This window comes from Gorilla gorilla, chromosome 7 (genome assembly GCF_029281585.2).
Source record: "Gorilla gorilla gorilla isolate KB3781 chromosome 7, NHGRI_mGorGor1-v2.1_pri, whole genome shotgun sequence".
NCBI classification, from domain to species: Eukaryota; Metazoa; Chordata; class Mammalia; order Primates; family Hominidae; genus Gorilla; species Gorilla gorilla.
In genome coordinates this window covers 14,938,574-14,959,388 of record NC_073231.2, presented here as the reverse complement: position 1 = coordinate 14,959,388, position 20,815 = coordinate 14,938,574, and the positions used below count along the sequence as shown (strand labels likewise).

General features: G+C 41.5%; 1 protein-coding gene across 4 annotated transcripts in view; it reads left to right on the top strand.

Moving 5' to 3' along the window:
* The window catches only part of ERI1 (exoribonuclease 1), a 146,702-nt gene that overhangs the window by 99,767 nt on the left and 26,120 nt on the right, over positions 1–20,815 (top strand). For 2 of the 4 annotated variants that reach the window (XM_055349115.2, XM_019032884.3), the window contains exon 7: positions 16,329–16,819. In XM_055349115.2, the coding sequence (XP_055205090.1) occupies positions 16,712–16,819 (108 nt within the window). In that variant the 5' untranslated portion in view covers positions 16,329–16,711. Of the gene's footprint in view, positions 1–5,198; positions 5,292–8,878; positions 9,081–16,328; positions 16,820–20,308; positions 20,435–20,815 lie in introns of those variants that run through there. The other 2 variants (XM_063709059.1, XM_063709061.1) reach the window with 2 other exon arrangements.

Sequence of the window (20,815 nt, the reverse complement as noted above, 5' to 3'; positions counted from 1 at the left end):
TCAGATAAATTTGAGGACTATCTAATTTTTGCTCTGTTTTAAGAGTTCTAGTTTTTGCTGGGTGTGATGGCTATGTCTGTAATCCCAGGATTTTGAAAGGCCGAGGCAGGCGGATCACTTGAGCCCAGGAGCTTGAGACCAGCCTGGGCAACATGATGAAACCCCATCTCTAAAAAATTACAAAAATTAGCCGGGCTTGTGGCACACACCTGTAGTCCCAACTACACGGGAGGCCGAGCTGGGACGATCGCTCGGCCCTGAGAGGTTGAGGCTGCAGTGAGTTGTGACTGTGCCACTGCACTCCAGCCTGGGTGACAGAGTGGGAACTTGTCTCAAAAAAAAAAAAAAAAAGAAAAGAAAAAAGAGTTCTAGTATTTTTACACCTGGATAATTCTATAATCTTTTATCATTTTAATTCAAAAATTTGCCAAGACGTGCCATTAATCTTCCTTGCTCTCGCACTAGGAATGTTTTCTGGGAACAGGCTATTGCCTTCCATTGCATCTTTGATTATTGGTCCCACGAGTACCATGCCAGGTACCTTCAAGCCTCCTCCCCTTTCTGCAAATTTCCTGAAGTATACCCCCCACCTCCTCTGCCTGGAAACTTCCTCCTCATTATTATATTTTGCCATAGTTTAATAAAACATTCAAGTTTATAATTATATTATTTAGAGCAAAGTAGAGGCTTATAATTTTTTGCAAATAATGTTTTTCTATTCTGTGCTTTTATAAATGGTAAAATGTATTATATACACAAATGAACTTTTAACAACATATAAGTAACATACTACTATTAATAAAATGCTTTTTGCATCTATCATCCCCACTGAGAAATAGAACTTAGTGCATTAGGAGCCCCCACTGTGTCTCTTTTTTATTGCCTTTTCAAAATCTATTTTTCATGTAGGGATATGCGCCTAGCTATCATATTGTTTAGTTTTGAAAATTAAGATGCAAACACAAACTTAGCTGTATGAGGAGGGACAAAATCGTCTGTATTTGATGAAGTCTCCCAGGTAATCTGAACAGTCTCTAAGTCACAGCCTGGCTCCATCTTGCTTGATTGCTGATGGGAAACCTTTGAAAATTGGTGGGCAAAGCTGTATGTGTGTCCTAGGAAATGTAGGCATGTAAGGGCATCAGACAGAACTATGGCGTGGATTACCAAATATCAAGAAGACATATAGGCCCGGCACAGTGGCTTACGCCTGTAATCCCAGCACTTTTTTAGTCTGAGGCAGATGGATCACAAGGTCAGGAGATCGAGACCAGCCTGGCCAACATGGTGAAACCCCATCTCTACTAAAAATACAAAAATTAGCTGGGCGTGGTGGCGTGCACCTGTAATCCCAGCTACTCAGGAGGCCGAGTCAGGAGAATCGCTTGAACCCGGGAGTTGGAGGTTGCAGTGAGCCGAGATCATGTCACTGCACTCCAGCCTGGGTGACAGAGTGAGACTCCGTCTCAAAAAAAAAAAAAAAAAAAAAAAAGATATATGGTTAGACACAGTGAGTTACAGTGTGTTTTCTCTTTCTTAGCTTACCACGTTTTATCTCCAGCTCTTGCATAATTCAAAGCACAATACTTCTGTGGGGTGAATGAGTATCTTCAACTGATATAGCAGCAGGACTTGGAGGGGAAAGTGGAACTTCCTCAAGTTTTGATCAAGAGAAAGTAAGCAGCTGGGTGTGGTGGCTTGTGCCTGTAATCCCAAAACTTTGGGAGGCCAAGGTGGGCAGATCACTGGAGGCCAGGATTTCGAGACCAGCCTGGCCAACATGGTGAAACCCCATCTCTACTGAAAATACAAAAATTAGCCAGGTATGGGTATGCACACCTGTAATCCCAGCTACACAGGAGGCTGAGGCACAAGGGTCGCTTGAACCTGGGAGGTGGAGGTTGCAGTGAGCCGAGATTGTGCCACTGCACTCCAGCCTGAGTGACAGGAAGACTCCGTCTCAAAAAAAAAAAAAAAAAGGCAAAGTAATCACACCTCAAAATCTGACCAGATTCACTGGACTTTCTGTTCACCTGTTAAATAGAGTATGCAATAGCATTCAACATCTTGGTGGTAACAGCATTCAACGTGCCTGTCTCTTGAATTGCGCTGCTCCGATCCTGACAAGTGTCCCATGGAGCACAGCTGTCATGCTGCGATCTTTCTCCATCATCTTGGGGATTCTCTCTGCCTCTGTCCTGTGTTAGATCTCCTGTTTTATTATGGACATATAAGAGTTGTACACATTTATGGGGTATATGTGATATTTTGTTACAAGGATACAATGTGTAATGATCCAATCAGGATAACTGGGATACTCATCACCTGAAGGAACTGTCATTTCTTTGTGTTAGGAACATTTCAATTTCACTGTTAGATATTTTGAAATATACAGTAAATTGTTATTAACAACCTTTGAAGATTTTGCGGTATAAGTGTGGTTGGTTCTCAGCTTTCCCCCTGGCAGCTTGGGATTTTGTTTTCTCATATTGTTATGAGAAACAAGTTTGTTAAATCACTTTGCACTGATCCACTGGTTTTGCAGCTTCTAAAATGTCATAGCTGTTGTCTCCTCTCCTATTCTTCTAGTGCTTGTGGGTTTAGGTCTTAAAACAAAACAACTCCTATTTTTATGGGGTTCAAGAGAGAGAAAAATTAAATGCTCATGTTCAATTCACCACATTAACCTGGAAGTCCAAAACTGCCTACTTCTGTAAGGTCCAGTTCCACTGGGAAGCATTCTTTTGATTCATCTGCCTTTAGCAGAATTAATCCTGTCCTTCAAAAGATTTTTAGCGTGGTGCACAACACATTGGATTCTAATCCATTTGTTTACATATGCCTCTTCCCCCAGAGAAAATATGAATCCTGAAATGTCAGGATCAAGTTTTACTCTAATTTTATCCATGGCACCCATCATAATACCAATATGCATTTGATAAATGTTTGCTGTCTACAGGAATGTGTAATTAGGTTCCAAAAAGGATACTGCTGAACCTTTTCAAAAATTGGACACTTATTCAAATACATGTTATACTGACTAGGAATTTTTAATTCCTCCTTATCAGTTGTCAAACTGAACTAAAACTGAAAGCCGGTGAGCTCCTTCAACAGCATAGGAGCCTGTTTCTTGCACTCCAGATAGAGCAATGTTTCGTTTGAGTACCCTCTGGTGGCATTTCAAGAAACTAACTTCTTTTGCAGCCTGATATCTGGTTCTGTTGCTATTAAAAGCTTGATGGAAGACATCCCTCATTTTCTTAATTTTCTCAACTGAACATGCATGACTTTTGCAATCAGAAAAACTGTATAATTTTTTCCAAAACAACTTTATGAGTTTCTGAGACAACAGAAGACGTTAGGAAGCTGAACAAACATACAAATAGAAATTGCACGTATTTTAAAATTAATCTATTTCTAATGCTTGCTTGCTTTTTTTTTTTTTTTCTTTGAGACGGAGTCTGGCTCTGTGGGTCAGGTCGCCCAGGTTGCCCAGGCCACACAGGCTGGAGTGCAGTGGCGCAATCTTAGCTCACTGCAACCTCCGTCTCCTGGGTTTCAGCAATTCTCCTTCCTCAGCCTCCCATATACAGGCATGTCTCACCACATCTGGCTAATTTTTGTGTTTTTAGTAGAGACAGGGTTTCACTATGTTGGCCAGGCTTTCCTCAAATTCTGGACCTCAGGTGATCCACCTACCTCGGCTTCCCAAAGTACTGGGAATACAGGCATGAGCCACCGCGCCGGCCTGCTTTACCTTTCTTATTTCTCAGTCTGAGTGAGTCAAATTATGATAAGCCTCAAATTAATCATTTATAATTCAAATGGTAAAAAAAAAATCTGGAATTCTTTATACTAGAAAGTCCATTTTCTTTTTTATGCCAAAAAAAATTGAGTTTCTTCCACTCAATTTCAAAACAAATCTGAAATTTTTAACATACAGGCTTAAGCATGTTTATTTAAACAAAGACACATAAAAATGTGCAAAATGAACTTTGATGGATGACATATTTTTTAAGTTTTTATTTTTGTTTTTTCTTTTATTTCTTTTTTCTGTTTTTTTTTCTTTCCTTTTTTTGTTTGATTTTGGTTTTCTTTCTTTTTCTTTTCTTTTTTTTGGTGAATTTTTTTTTTTTTTTTTGAGACAGAGTCTCACTCTGTCGCCCAGGCTGGAGCGCAGTGGCGTAATCTCGGCTCACTGCAATCTCCACCTCCTGGGTTCAACTGATTCTCCTGCCTCAGTCTCTCAAGTAGCTGGAATTATAGGCATGCACCACCACGTCAGCTAATTTTTGTATTTTTAATAGAAACGGAGTTTCACCTTGTTGGTCAGACCGGTCTTGAACTCCTGACCTCAGGTGATCCGCCCACCTCAGCCTCCCAAAGTGCTAGGATTACAAGCGTGAGCCACCACGCCAGGCCTTGGTGGATGATATTCTTAATGAAAGGGTCTGGATGTGTGTATACCTTCCTATCAGTGGGTTGTGCTTGTCAGCAAGGCTACACATTCTGGTGCTGTGATTAGAGCAGAGGATCCTGTTTGTTTTTGTGATCAAGATTAGATAGGGCATGATTTGTACCAGGTCACACAAATGTTTTTAAACAATCGTGTAATGCTTAGAATGAGACTTGGGGGTTTCCTCCATTAGGGAAAGGGCAAGTATGTTTTATGTGTAGGAAAAACGGTATGTGTGGATATGTGGGGTCACCAGAATTGTGGCAGAGACTGTTAGTGGTCCTAATATTTGATCTTCCCTTCTTCAATAGTGATAGACTTTCAATTGTTCATAAGTAATTGTCCACAGAAACAAGACAACATTTTCACCAGTCTAAATTTGCAGCTAATGTGCGGTCCTATAACTAAGTACCAAAGGGCAAGATATAAGCAGAATTAATATGCATGACTTCAGGATGTGAGAAGAAGTTATAAAGAAATACATAGCCTCCCTTTTACTGTTTCTGTCTTTCCGTTGGCTGAACGGTGTGTGCAATGGGGAGGTGTCTGGAACATGGGAATGAGGACAGCATACTAGGAATGATAAAGCTACAAGACAGAAAAGCCCTAAGTCCTTGACATCTTTCTATTAACCTCAGAGAGAAATATGTTAACTTCTACCTCACTGAAGCCACATATATTTAAGGCCTATTTTATTCCCAATCACATTTTAATTGTATTTTTTCCTCTTTATTTTTTGTAGAGATGGGGTCTCACTATGATGTCCGGGCTGGTCTCAGACTCTTGGCTTCAAGTTATCCTCTCGCCTCAGCCTCCCAAAGTGCTGGGATTACAGGTGTGAACCATTGCCACTGGTCTTTTTTTCTTTTTTTCAAATCTTTATCCTAAAAAAAAGAAAACATGCCAAGAAAGGAGACAGATTCCACAAAGGGTGAGATGTAACAAAATCTGGGAGTTTGGGGGGAAAATCCTGGAGGAAGGGAAATTGAATCTCTGACCTAAACAGTGAACGAAATTAGCTAACAAAAGTTCTGAGATGGGAACCGGCATGGTGTGTGGAGGTACTAAAAGAAGAATGGAAAGAGAAAAAAGGTAGTTTGTGCTAAATCAGGAGACAAAAATATAACCCAGATCATCCTGAAGGCATTAAGGAAGGAAAAGATTTAAAAAAGTCAAAAGTGATGCCCATATTTTTGGCCCAATCAACTGCGTGGATTGTAGAGCTATTTATTGAGAAAAGAAACACCACTCTGGGCATGGTGGTTCACGCCTGTAATCCCAATACCTTGGGAGATCGAAGTGGGAGGATTGCTTCAGTCCAGGAGCTGGAGACCAGCCTGGGCAACATGGCAAAACCCTGCCTCTACTAAAAAATACAAAAATTAGCCGGGTGTGGTGGTGAGCGGTTGTAGTCCCAGCTAGTCGGGAGGCTGAGGTAGGAGGATCACTTGAGCAATCATTGTGCTACTGCACTCCAGCCTGGGCGACAGAGGGACATCCTGCCTCAAGCAAACAAACAAACAAACAAAAACAAAAAGAAAAACAGAAACACTAGAGAAGTGGCTGGTTTGGGGAGGAAGATGATGATTTCACTTTGGATATGTCAAGTTTGTTGTGTTTGTGAATCAGCAAGTCGTTATGTGGCTCTGGTGCTCTGAGTTAAGATCGTGGGTAGAAACAGGTTTTGGAGTCATTGGCTACTGGATGGTAAATAAAGCTAGATGAATGCATAGAATACCTAGAGCAAGAATCTATACTTTGAAAAGAATATAAAAGTTATGAACAGGGCCTAAGATCCATGTCCTGAAGGAATTCCGGAATTAAATGATTGGATATAAGAGGGGGAACCGATCAGGGAGATTGAGAAGAAATGGCCAGAGAAAAAGGAAGGAAGCAGGCGAGTGTGCTGTCATGGAGACCAAAGGAAAAGAGTGTTGCAGTAAATAAAGAATAGTCAGCCGGGCGTGGTGGCTCACGCCTGTAACCCAAGCACTTTGGGAGGCTGAGGTGGGCGGATCACGAGGTCAGGAGGTGGAGACCATCCTGGCTAACTAGGTGAAACCCCGTCTCTACTAAAAAATACAAAAAATTAGCCAGGCGTGGTGGTGGGCGCCTGTAGTCCCAGCTACTTGGGAGGCTGAGGCAGGAGAATAGCGTGAACCCGGGAGGCGGAGCTTGCAGTGAGCCGAGATCGCGCCACTGCACTCCAGCCTCGGCGACAGAGCAAGACTCCGTCTCAAAAAACAAAAAACAAAAACAAACAAACAAAGAATAGTTAGCAACACTGGATGCTGTTGAAAGATCAAGTCAGATGAGCTTTGATAAGAGGCTACTGGGTTCAACTACACGGGGATAACTGGTGACCTCAGTGGAGAAGTAGATGTCAGTGGACCATGGGGGTGGAAGAGAAATTAGTGTAGGTTGAATAGTGGGTAGATGTGTGAAAAAAGCGACAATTCTTTCAAGAAGTTTAGCACCAAAGGGGGCGGGAGAAAAGATAGTGCAGCAGCCATAGGAATTCTGAGGTTGAAGGAGGTGTTTTGTTTGCCTGGAGGGCTATTTAAGTTGGAAAATTTTGAGTCAAGCTCATTTAAATGCCAAAGGGAAAGGTCTACTGATGAGGAAAACACTGAAGATACAGAACAGAGAGTGGATAATACAAAATTCAAGATTCCTGGGAAGGTAGGAGAGGAGGGGAATTGAGGGAGCGTGTGGTGGTATCAAACCAGAAAATGAAGGTGGGAGGGAGGAGTGGCTGAAAGGGGCGGGGCTAGGACTCAGGTGAGGCGAGGGAGGCACTCACTTCAGGCACAAAATGTAAGGAGGCATCCCCCCAAAATCAGTAATTAAGATAAACACTTTAGTGTAATTTTTTTTTCTTTTTTTGAGACAGCATCTTGCTCTGTCGCCCAGGCTGGAGTGCAGGGGTGCGATGTCAGCTCACTGCAACCTCTGCCTCCTAGGTTCAAGTGATTCTTGTTCCTCAGTCTCCCAAGTAGCTGGGATTACAAGCATGCTCCACCATGCCAGCTAATTTTTGTATTTTTAGTAGAGAAGGAATTTCGCCATCTTGGCCAGGCTGGTCTGAACCCCCTGGCCTTTAGCGATCCTCCTGCCTCGGCCTCCCAAAGTGCTAGGATTACAGGCATCAATCTCTTAGTACATCAAAATTAATGTAAGAAATGTATGATGAACAAAAATCAACATATTAAACAAAGACACGACCAGATGTGAGCATGTAGATTTGGCAGTAAAAAGCTAAAACTGTTTTCTCTGTGAAGGAGGAGGCAAGGTTGTCTGGTGAGAGTACATGGGAAAGGAGATGGGAGGTTGGAGGTGAGAGCAAAGAAGGTTTGCTGCAGAAGTTGTGGAGAGAGGGAAGACAAGACAAGGAGAGAAATGTGACGGCTGCCAAGGAGGATTAGCACCCAGGTGGAGCAGGTGGTCATTAATTCTTCACATCACTGATCTGGCCATTGTATGATCTCTAAGGCCTCTCTCAGAACTCAGAGAAAGCATGAAGAAGGAAAATAGATTTATGATCATGGCGGGTTTTCACAGGGAAAAAGGTTAGGATATTGGCAAGGGATTTATGATAGTGGACCACAGAAGCTATGATTAGTTATGATAAGGGGCTGTTGAACCTAAGCCAGCAAGGTAATAAGCCAAAATATGAGAAATAAACTAAATCAAATGTGAAATGATAGCTCTGAAATAGAATGTAAATGCCAAATGTTATGGGGTGAGTTGTGTCCCCCTAAATTTATGTGTTGAAGACCTAACCCCCAGTACCTCAGAATGTACCCATATTTAGAGTGAGAAATAAAAATAAAATCCTAAATCCCCTAAGGCCACGTGTGGCAGCTCACACCTGTGATCTTAGCACTTTGGGAGGCCAAGGCAGGCGGATCACCTGAGGTCAGGCATTTGAGACCAGCCTGGGCAACATGGCCAAACCCACCTCTACTAAAAATACAAAAAAAATTAGCTAGCCATGGTGGTACACACCTGTAATCCCAGCTACTCAGGAGGCAGAGGCAGGAGAATTGTTTGAACCCGGGAGGTGAAGGTTGCTGTGAGCCAAGATTGTGCAACTGCACTCCAGCCTGGGTGACAAAGTGAGGCTCTGTCTCAAAAAAAAAAAAAAAAAAAAAAAAAAATCCTGAATCCCCCAACCTTCTGAACGGACCCCGTTCCAGCCAAGAAGACCCCAGAGAAACCTTAAAACAGAGTTCCGGGCCATGTCGGGACAGGAGGTCAGACATATCCCAGTCTGCCCCTTCCTTATTAACCTTTAACCAGAATCTTTCCTAAGAAGTAAGCAGGAATCAGCTGTGGAAGACAAGAGCAGATGACTTACTCTGTTATCACTATTAGCCAATTGTCTGAGGCCATGACGAGACTTCCCTTCCCTCTTTACAGTTTCGACATGACAGCTCGCCAGTTTCACAATGCATACCTTCCTTATCAGAGACTGTTGATGATGGAGATGCTCTGGCCAGTCTATAGAGGATGCGCAGAGGATTTTCGGTCCTCTGCTTCACCTTCTGATGCCAGAAGGCTGAAAACTCCACACTCAGATTATGCTAATGCTGCCATTTGTGTACATGTGACCCATGAAGAGGTATGAAGCTCAAGTGTACATGCATGCTTCTCCTTTCATAAACATTAATGATTCCTCCTATTGCTTATTAAATATGTATATTTGGCCACTATGCTCAGCATACATTCCTGTCTTATGCTTCCTTCCCTCAAGGTGCCTATTTCTGGCTTCTGGCTGGAGGCTACACTTCCCAGTCTATCAGAATGGCAGCCTGCAAGGATGCATAACCCTAATCCTTTATGAGAAATAAAGTTCTCTTTTCTATACTTATGAACCTTGTCATTCTTCAGTTGGCAGGAGATTAGGTCTTTAAAGAGGTGATTAAATTAAAATGAGGTGGCCGGCATGGTGGTTCATGCCTGTAATCCCAGCACTTTGGGATGCCAAGGCAGGTGGATCACCTGAGGTCAGGAGTTCAAGACCAGCTTAGCCAACATGGTGAAACCCCATCTCTACTAAAAATACAAAAAATTATGTTTTTTATTTTAGAAAAAAAGGAGAATCCTCACCTAGATCTATTACAATGAAATTTAAGAACATCAATGACAAAAAGAAAATTTGCAGACTCCAGAGAGAAAGAACAGATTATCCATAGAAGAGCAAGAATCATATCAACATTACACTTTTCAAATAAACATAGGATACAGGAAGAAAATAATGTTTTTAAATGACTGAAGGAAAAGACTTTGTAACTTGCAGAAACCGTTAAACTAAATAGAAAAGCTTTATACACATTTCCCATGAAATCAGCACAGCACCATTACTATTAATATATTACAAAGACTCCTGGCCAATGCAATAAGAAGAGAAAGAGATATAAGGGGTATAAGGAAGGGCAGGGCTAAAACCGATTATTTGCAGAATATGATAATTTTAGAAAAAAAGCAACAGAATAATAAAACTATTAAAATTTACAAGAAAGTTTAGAAATTATCCAGAATGTTCTGGGGATTAATAAAAAAAGAATGTTTAGAAATTAAAAACCATCAGGAGTTTGAGACCAGCCTGGCCAACATGGTGAAACCCTGTCTCTACTAAAAATACAAAAATTAGCTGGGCATGGTGGTGCACACCTGTAATCCCAGTTACTTGGGAGGCTGAGGTGGGAGAATAGCTTGAACCTGGGAGGTGGAGGTTGCAGTGAGCCGAGATTGTGCCACTGCACTCCAGCCTGGGCAATAGAGCAAGAATCCATCTCAAAAGAAAAAAAAAAGAAGAAGAAGAAGAAAAAGAAAAAGAAAGAAATTAAAAACCAATTTTTTGTCTTCAAAATTTTAATTTCTTTTTCATCAAAAGCAAGCTTACATAGAGTGAAATGCGTAGATCTTACATGCATAATTCAATGTGTTTTGATAAACATATACATCACATAATCACTATCCCAGTTAAGACGTAGAATATTTCCAGGACCTGGAAACTTCCCTTGTGTACCATTCAAGGTAATCCTCAACCCCTAACCCCAAGCTGAAGCAGTCACTATTGTGAATTTCGATTATCATAGATTAGTTTGGCCTATTCTTGAACTTCATATAAGTGGAATTAGAGTATGTCTTCTTTTCAATCTGGCTTCTTTCACTCAAGATTTTTCCAAATTCATCCATACTATTGCATGTATCAATAGTTTATTATTGTCTGGGCATGGTAGTTCACACCTGTAATCCTAGCACTTTGGGAGGCTGGGCCAGGTGGATCATTTGAGCTCAGGAGTGCCAGACCACCCTGGGCAACATGGTGAAACCCTGTCTCTACAAAAAATACAAAAATTAGCTGGACATGGTGGCATGTACCTGTAGTCCCAGCTACTTGAGTGACTGAGGTGGGAGGATCACCTGAGTCCCAGAGGTCAAGGCAGCCACCATCCTGCCATTGCACTCCAGCCTGTGTGACAGAATGAGGTTTTGTTTCTGGAAAAAAAAAAAAGGCTTATGATTATATATTGAGGAGTATTATGCCATTACAGGGATACATCACATTCTGGTTATCCATTCACCTGTTGATGGAGATTTGAGTTAATTTCATTTTTCAGTTATTTTGAAAAATGCTGCTGGAAATATCCACATCCAAGCCACCACCTGGACATTCACTTTCACTCTTCCTGAGTGAATACCTAGGAGTGGAATTGCTGGGTGATAGGGCCAATGTATTATGTTTATTTAATTAATTAATTCATTCATTCATTTTTGAGATGGAGTGTCTCTCTGTCACCCAGGCTGGAGTGCACTGGCACTATCTAGCATCACTACAACCACCGCCTCCCAGGTTCAAGCGATTCTCCTGCCTTAGCCTCCCGAGTAGCTTGGACTCCAGGTGTGCACCACCACGCCTGGCTAATTTTTGTATTTTTAGTAGAGACAGGGTTTCACCATGTTGGCCAGGCTGGTCTCGAACTCCTAACCTCAGGTGATCCACCCTCCTCAGCCTCCCAAAGCACTGGGATTACAGATGTGAGCCACCGCGCCTGGCTCTTTGTTTGTTTGTTTCTAATCTGGTTGTCTTTTATTTCTTTGTTTTTGTTCATTTAACTTAAAAATCAATAATATTTTATGTAATGGTATAAAATAATTTACCATTCATAATGGCAAAAAACCCATAATGTACCTAGGAATTCTTGGTTATGAATGTACAAGATATCTATGGAGAAAATTGTGAAATGTTAAAGATCATCATAAAAGACAATCTGAATTAGCAGTTCTGTATTACAAGAGGATAAATTAATGTGTCATTTCTCCTCAAAGCAATCGAGTGAATTCAATCTTAATGAATTTTTTGGATTGGATTGGATTGGATTTTTTGAAGAGCAAAAAATTTGTCCTAAAGTATACATGAAAGATTAAATATCCATAAATAGCTAAGTCAGTATTGAAAAAGAAGAGTAAAGAGGAGGAACTTGTTTTATAAGATATGAAGACATATTGCAGAGCTGAGTAATAGAAAGCAGTGTGGGAAGGGTATAAGAACAGATACCAGAGACCAAGAGAACAGAGCAGGATGCTCAAATACAGACCTAAACATATGGAATTATCTAACACGTGGCATCAGGCAGCAATGGGAGATGGCTTAGAAACAAAAGGCATTTTGCTATGTGAAACTCACATATTTAGTGCAGCCTAGAGTAATTTACTAACCCTGCTATCTAACAATACATTGATCTTCACTGACAGCTGACTAATCCCAGGACACTGAAGCTAGAGGAAAGGTAGGTACATTTTTCCACTGGGGTGAATAGAGAATAACCAATGCTCGAACTTCTCCTTTAGACTGTGGCATAGCTGAAATACTCAGGGAAGCTTTCTCTTTAACTGTTCAACTATGGCACACATTTTATTTTAAACAGGAGGTGCTAAAGTCATTGGGATTTCCCCTTTGGTGTTACGTGGCAAGTTACAGCAGAGTCAACATTTAAAAACATCGGCCAGGCAAGGTGGCTCATGCCTGTAATCCCAGCACTTTGGGAGGCCAAGGCAGGTAGGTCACCTGAGATCAGGAGTTTGAGAGTTTCGCTTGGCCAACATGGTGAAATCCCACCTCTACTAAAAATACAAAAATTAGCCAGGTGTGGTGGCAGGCGCCTGTAATCCCAGCTACTTGGGAGGCTGAGGCATGAGAATCTCTTGAACCCAGGAGGCTGAGGTTGCAGTGAGCCAAGATAGCGCCATTGCACTCCAGCCTGGGCTACAGAGCAAGACTCTGTCTCAAAAAATAAATAAATAAATAAATAAATAAAAACATTTAGGTCTCCTGCATACTGATCTCACACAGTCATAAGAAAGTACTGAACACAGTGATATTTCTTAAACATTTTGGGTACACTCCCAGCTTAGGATCTTTTCACTTGTTTGCTCTGCCTAAACTTCTCTTCTCCCATATATTCTCAGTTTACTCCCTTGCCTCTTCAAGTCTTTACACAAATGGCACATCATTAGAGAGGTCTTCCCTAACGATTCTATTTAAAATTGTAACCCCCTCCATACCTGGGCTCCCTCCCATCCCCTTTTCCTGTTTTACTTTTCTCCATACTATAAGCATTTTACTTATTTCTTTTGTTGATTGCCTGTCTTTCTTTTTCTTTCCTTCCCTCCCTCCCTCCTTCCCTTCCTTCCTTCCTTCTGTAGAGATGAGGTTTCACCATGTGGCCAGGTTGGTCCTGACCTTAAGTGGTCCTCCCACCTCAGCCTGGCAAACTGCTGGGATTACAGGTGTGGGCCATCACGCCTGGCCTTACAGTAAATTCTTGATAAACAACCCAGGAACTGCCTCTTTCCTTTAAAAATTCACTTGTAGCTTCTACTGATCTGAGTATACCCAGGGCAACTTGAATATACAATTGCAATCCTCAAACTTGGCCCAAATAAACTCTGCTTATATTAATTTTGCCTCATCTTCCTTTTCGGTTGATTATTTCATGCATGTTTCACTTTGTTCAACCTTTAATTGCTCAAACGAGAGTCTAAAGACAAAAAATGTTACTGCACGATAGTAATTTTCATGTAGCTATTTTCATCTAGCTTGGATTTTTTTTTTTTTTTTTTTTTTTTACTATTTTTTGACTGACTTCGACTATTTTCACCTAGCTAGGATTTTTCAGAAGGGACATTCTTTTACTGTGTCTCACAATCCATTTTCCTCAGAGAAACTTCTTGGAGTTTCCTCAGCACAGCTGCTCATCATAGGCTTCATGGACAAAAGCCTCACTATTTATTAGAGTATCTTCTTCTGGGTCTTTTTATTTATGGCAGGTCTAATTTCTTGATGCTGCTGCACTAGTTCTAGAAGTCAAAGAAATAAAGTCAAAAGAGTTGTTTCTTGAGATAGAAGCTGAGATGGAGGTACGTACAGTTAGAAAGGGCTACTTAATGCCATCAAAGATTATGGTTATTGGAATTATGCCTTATCTCAATTGCCTATTTAACAAAGCAAATAATCTAGAATGGGCAAGACTTAAGACAATTATGATTGGTTACTAAGTGTTCACTTAACTTCCAAACTGGCATATCTTCTGAGTAGATGGATTCAGCACAACTTCAATTCTATGCTCCTGGGTTGCAATCCTCAAGCTTGGACCAAATAAACTCTCTAGTTATATTAATTTTGCCTCAGCTTCTACCTTTTAGGTCAATAGTATTAAGCCTCTTTAAGTGGTCCTGAAGTATTAAGCCTCTTTAAGTGGTTACTGAAGCTGTATTCATCTTTTTTCTCTGTGTGTGTGTGTCATTTTGTATTGTTTCTGTTGCTATATCTTTGAATTCATTTATCTTTTTCTCTGCATTGCTTAATGTGCTAGCAATCCCATCCAAAGAAATTTTTATTTCAAATATTTTTCACTTCCATCCAGAAATTTGATTTCTTTTCAAAAATCTTTCCAGTTTCTCTCCTATCATGTCTTCCTTTAAATCTTTGAGCATATTCATAACAGGTGTTTAAAATCCTTGTCTGTTAATTCCATCATTTTTATCATTTTGGGGTTTGTTTCTATGAACTTCATGAGATATTTTCTTACCACTTGGTCTCTCTCTCTCTCTTTTGAGACAGAGTCTTACACTGTCACCCAGGCTGGGTTGTGGTGGTGCAATCATAGGTCACTGCAGCCTCAAACTCCTGGGCTCAAGCAATCCTCCCGCGTCAGCATCCCCAAGTGCTGCGTGTCTTTCAGTTTTTGACTGGATGTCTCACATTTTGAATTTAATGTTGTTGAATCCTGGATTTTACTATAGTCTTTCAGAGAGTTTTAGAATTTGTTCTTACAGGTAATTAGGTTACTTACAGAGCAGTTTGATCCTTTCAGGGCTTGTTTTAAGGCTTTTAAAGAGTCTACAGTAGTTTATGTTCTGGGTCCTGCAGTCTACGGCTATTGTATCTCACTAAGGCATGACACTTTCGTAACCACCCAAGAGGTTCATCTTGCCTACTGCCTAGACAGAGTCGATTTATCAAGACAGGGGAATTGCAATAAAGAGCAATTCATGCAGAGCTGGCAGTGCCGGAGACCTGAGTTTTATTATTCAAATCAGTCTCCCTAAGCATTTGGGGATCAGAGTTTTTAAGGATAATTGGGTGGGTGAGAAGCCAGTGAGATAGGAGTGGTGACTGGTTGGGTAGGAGATGAAATCATAGGGAGTCGATGCTGTCCTCTTGCACTGAGTCAGTTCCTCCCGTGGGGGACACAAAATCAGATGAGCTAGTTTATCCAAGATCAGGTGAGTCAGTTTATCAGTCTCGGAGGTGCCAGCTGATCCATCAAGTGCAGGGCCTGCAAAATATCTCAAGCACTGATCTTAGGTTTTACAATAGTGATATTATCCCCAGGAGCAATTTGGAGAGGGTTAGAATCTTGTAGCCTTCAGCTGCATGACTCCTAAATCATAATTTCTAATCTTTCGGCTAATTTACTAGTCCTACAAAAGCAGTCTAGTCTCAAGAAGAGGGTTTATTTTGAGAAAGGGCTATCACCTTTGTTTTAAACTATAAGCTATACACTAAGTTCCTCCCAGTGTTAGTTTGGCCTGCGCCTAGGAATGAATAAGGATAGCCTGGAGGTTAAAAGCAAGATGGAGTTGGTTAGGTCCGATCTCTTTCACTGTCTCAATGATAATTTTGCAATGGCAGTTTCACATCTGAGGTTTCTATTGCATGTTCCATGGTATTCAATAATCTCTTCACTCTCGTTGCTGGGAGCTCAAATGATTCCCAGTTCTGTGTGAGCTCTCACCATTGTTTGGTGTACTGCTCCCCAATAATTGTTCTTTCCTGGCCTTGTGGAGTTTCACGTTTTTTATTCAGTTAAAGATTCAAGGTACTCCTAAGCAGATTTCTGAAGCTCTTTTTCCATGTAATTCCCTCCTCTCCAGAATTCTGCCCTACAAATTCCAACCAACTTGGCCTACCCCAATTTCCTCAACTCCAATCCCTGTCTTTTCAACCCAGGAGATCCTAGGTTTCCATATGATTTCCTTTCATCGCGCCACAGACTGGAAATCGCCTCTGGGCAAAAGGGCAGGGTGATATACGGCTCCTTTTATTTCTTTTCTCTCAGGTAAAACAGTCCACAGCTGTCCGTTGTCCAATGTCTGAATAGGTGTCTCCTATATTTTGTTCCGTTTTCTAATTGTTTATAGTGGGACACTAAGTCCCTACCCATTTTCTTTTCTTGCCCAGAAGTGGAAGTTTTAAGAAACTCCTTATGGAAAATGTGAATTGTTTTATTATTTTTTATGGTCGAAAACATCTTTCTCTATGATATCTTCCCACTCACCCTACTTTTTTCCTTCTCAGGAAACACTGACGGGAACACACGTGCCAGTGCTACCCTCCAGTGACTGGACTAGATCCTTGCGCAACTTCAACCCGCGCTAGCTCCGCCCACGACCGGCCACGCCCCGTCTTCTCACCGGCGCGCCTCCCTCTTGTTCGTCCTCCCTCCCCCTGTGGACTGCGGCGCTGGCGTTCTGCGCACGCCGGCTCACTGCGCCTGCGCGGCGTGTGGACGCCACACGCTCCCGGAAGTGGGAGGTGGCCGCTGGAGTTTGTGTGGCCGCCGCCGCGGGAACGCGAGCCCGGTAATTTTTCAACGGAGAAAGGCGAGGTTTTCGGGCTCTGCAGAGTGAGAGTTAGCAAGGGTCCGGCTCCAGCAACTCTCCTCTGGCGTGACAGCCGGCATGGAGGATCCACAGAGTAAAGAGCCTGCCGGCGAGGCCGTGGCTCCCGCGCTGCTGGAGTCGCCGCGGCCGGAGGGCGGGGAGGAGCCGCCGCGTCCCAGTACCGAGGTGAGGAGTCGGCCCGCGCCTGGAGGTTGGCGCCAGCTGCCCCGTCCCCAAAGCGCCCTCGGCACCCCTTTCTTCTCAGGTGTCCCGCAGAAGGTGCAGCTGTGCGCCCTTGGACCCCAGCCTCTTCCTCGGTGCCCAGCTCCCTAGCTTTATCCTGGGGTGGGTGTCTTGGAGCCCCCTCAGGGCCGAATCACTCTCTGGGAGGGAGGAAATCGTCAAGACCAGTAGTTCTGTCTACAGTGGGTTAACAGGTTCTAAGAGGGAGTTTTGCTCTAAACTTAATTCTGTGTTCATGGTTGCTGTTGTCACTCCATGTAGCTGTTATGGGTAATTTGCAAGGCTTTATGTTTTTAAAATCTCACCATATACCCTAGGTATGTCACTTCATACCTTTTTTTAAAAAAAGAAAAAATTTAAAAAGCACCCACCAGCATCCCTCTCTCTGTACCTGTTAAGTGGAGCTTCGTCTTAGCTGCTTTTGCTCATTAACTGGTGTCTCATATAAACATAGCATAAGATTGAATAATTTTGACATCTCATCGGTTGAACTTAGTTACAGTGGCAAAGTTGTAGAACAGTCTTAAAACTTATTTAACGAATGTTAATTGTTGACTAGCGCTGCGGATTGTAAGTGATTGAATACTAAAATTGATCTTTTCCTAATAATAAACATGTTGAACACTTCATAAAGCTTCATAAAGTGGGTATTTGCAAGAGGCCTCGTAACTCTTGCTCCTTCCGTCCACAATCAATTTGCATCTGGCAGCTAGAATGAGCTTTTCAATAACATGAATTTGGCTTATTCCCCTCCTTAGTAACTTCCATTTGCTGCTCTGCGGGGTCTGGTGCCTGCCTCCGTTGCTAATTGCATCTCACACAGTTTTTTCCCTTTTGTTCCCAGTGCCCCTCGCTTCCTTGTGTTCTTTTACATTGGAAAGAAGGTCTTGTTAAGGGTCTCTGTATGTTCCTTTTGCCCTGTATGCACTTCCTTTGGATCTTTGCAATTATCTTTCTCCTTCTAAAGTTGTTACTTTCAAAGAGTACTTGCACATCCCTTCTCTTGTAAAGAACCACTCTTCCACCTGCCTCCCTCTTCAGCCTGAGATACATTGTCAATCTCATCCTGTAAGTGGGTTTTAAAATAAATTTCGAAGTTTATTTTTAGTAAAAGAAGTGTGTTTGAATATGCTTCTTTATATTTGAAAGTCTTGACACTTTTACAGCTACTTAAGTCCTAGGTCTCTGTTCCAAATTGGCTTTAGTGACGGTAGTAATTGTTAAAAACTTACTGTTGCATGCTCTTTATAATGATACTTTTTTTTTTTTTTTTTTTTGACAAAAAGCCGGTCGTAGTTGCCCTCGCCCGTAGTCCCAGCTACTGGGGAGGCTGAGTGGGGAGGATCACCTGAGCCCATGGGTGGAGGCTGCAGTGAGCTGTGATCGTGCCACTGCACTCCAACCTGGGTGACAGAGTGAGACCCTGTCTCAAAAAATAATAGTAATGATATATATATATTTTTTTTTTTTTGGAGACGGAGTTTCCTTCTTGTTGCCCAGGCTGGAGTGCAATGGCATGGTCTCAGCTCACTGCAACCTCCGCCTCCCGGATTCAAGTGATTCTCGTGCCTCAGCCTCCCTAGTAGCTCGGATTACAGGAACCCACCACCACGCTTGGCTAGTTTTTGTATTTTTAGTAGAGACAGGGTTTCACCATGTTGACCATGCTGGTCTCGAACTCCTGACCTCTGGTGATCCGCCCACCTCGGCCTCCCAAAGTGCTGGGATTACAGGCAATGAGCCACTGCGCCTGGCCGTGATACAGTTTTTTTCAATCTGGAGCAAAGTTTTTTGTTGAATTCAGGTGGTAAATTTCCATTATCTCTAATGCCAGTTGTCTTTGTAAACTAGTAGAAGCTATTGCATATTTATATTTTTAATAAGTAGGTTCAGATTTCATCAGAACTCTCCTTTTGGAAGAATGTCAATCAAGAAAAATTGTAAGTTTTTTTTCAGTGTGCAGATGCAGAGGTTTTCCTTTTCTTTTTTTTAATAGGTAGTACCTAGATTTTTGGCAACAGAATAATAGCATTTCCAGAACATGTTTTCAAAATGTTCTCTATACAGAAAAAGTTTCATTTGACAAGCAGTTACTTTCTAGCTTACTGTTAAAATGTGTTTTCTTTTATCTTGCAACAACAGATTGTGTTCCTTTAAAAAAATGCTAAAAATCAAGCTCCAGTACCCTTCCCAATAAGAGGACAGCAATTATAGAATACCTGTCTTTTTGTAAAAGAAAATTTGTAACTCATCTTTAAGTTCAACAACAGTTTTTTTTTGTTTTTTTTTTTTTTTTTTGAGACGGAGTCTCTCTCTCTGTTGCCCACGCTGGAGTGCAGCGGCTCAGTGTCGGCTCACTGCAAGCTCCGCCTCACGGGTTCACGCCATTCTCCTGCCTCAGCCTCCTGAGTAGCTGGGACTACAGGCGCCCGCCCGCCCCCCCGCCCGGCTAATTTTTTGTATTTTTGGTAGAGACGGGGTTTCACCGTGGTCTCTGTCTCCTGACCTCGTGATCCGCCCGCCTCGGCCTCCCAAAGTGCTGGGATTACAGGCGTGAGCCACCGCGCCCGGCCTCAACAACAGTTTTGAAGTAGTTTGCCACAAGATAGTAAACCTCTGTTTGGTATAGAAGATTTTCATGGCCACATCCCATAATGTAAAAGCTTCTCTTATTTGAGATAATATAAACCATACATCCACTTAATTGAACACGTGAATATTGCAAAATGTTACAGTTCTGTGATGGTGAATGTTTCTCTCCATATTGTGGAATCTATCACTTTTCTCGTTATATGGTCCGTATTATATGTGACATGTGATAGATGGATGTAGTTACTGGTACGGATGCTGATGCAAATGTAAGTATTTCGTAAACTAATTTTGTGTTTCTGCAGATTAACAATACAAGTAGGGTTTTTAGTATTTTCTTTCTGCTCCTTGGCAGATTGATTTGAGCATCGTTCTTTGTGAACCATTAGTGTAGATTTGAAATTTGGGAGGAGACACTGCTTTCTGAGGATTGGACCTCGGCTGTCTTTAGAACTTCACTGAAGGAAGAGACCTAGAGCTGGACCTAGGAAAGGAAGCAGATTTTTCTTTATGGAAGTCATAATTTATAGCATCTATAGAAGAGGCCTAAGTGTTACTTGTGAATAATTTTTCTAGCTACAGTTTTGGATGAGAATTAACAAGTGAATCAGAAAGAGGATTTATCCAAAGAGAAAATCTGCTTAAATTAACTGAGACATCTGTTTTGGTAGACAAACTGTTACTTAATGTTGACCTAAATTTTAACCTGAAATTTACTAAATGGTGACTAAAGATGAAGTTGCAAATTCAATGTAAATTTAAAGTCAAAAGATAATTTTTTATAAAATTCTGGTCAAGCAGAGCAATATCTATTGTAAATTTAATATATTGTTGAAAGTGAATCATTGGTCAACTAGCAATACTTTTTTTTTCCTTAACATTGTTAACAAGGAACCTCAGTGTGGCTATTCTTTAATTTATGGACAGTTCACACATTGGAACTGCTGACCTCTTCCTCAAAGGAAATGGGTGAGTCACTCTTGAGTACTCTGGCACCTTACCTAGCATTACATTTCCAGTAAATGTGTGTTGCATTAAATTGAGAGCTTAAAGTAAGAAATAGTTCCTGAACCATCAGGATCAGTTCTAAGTTAGGGACTGTGGCCTCTCTGTGATTATCCTTCCTTGATCTATAATTACGGTTTACGTGAGGACAGTGTGGTAAATTATAACTAAGGTAACAAGCTTTAATAGGGATAAGTAGTACTAAATATTTTTCAAAATTATGGAACATAGCTAATATTTGTGATATTGCATGTGGAAAATAACTTACAAATGAATCTTTGGAACTTAACATATTAGTAATTTGAGACTGCCTGTGGAGAAAATAGAATTGAGTCGTGTTTTTTC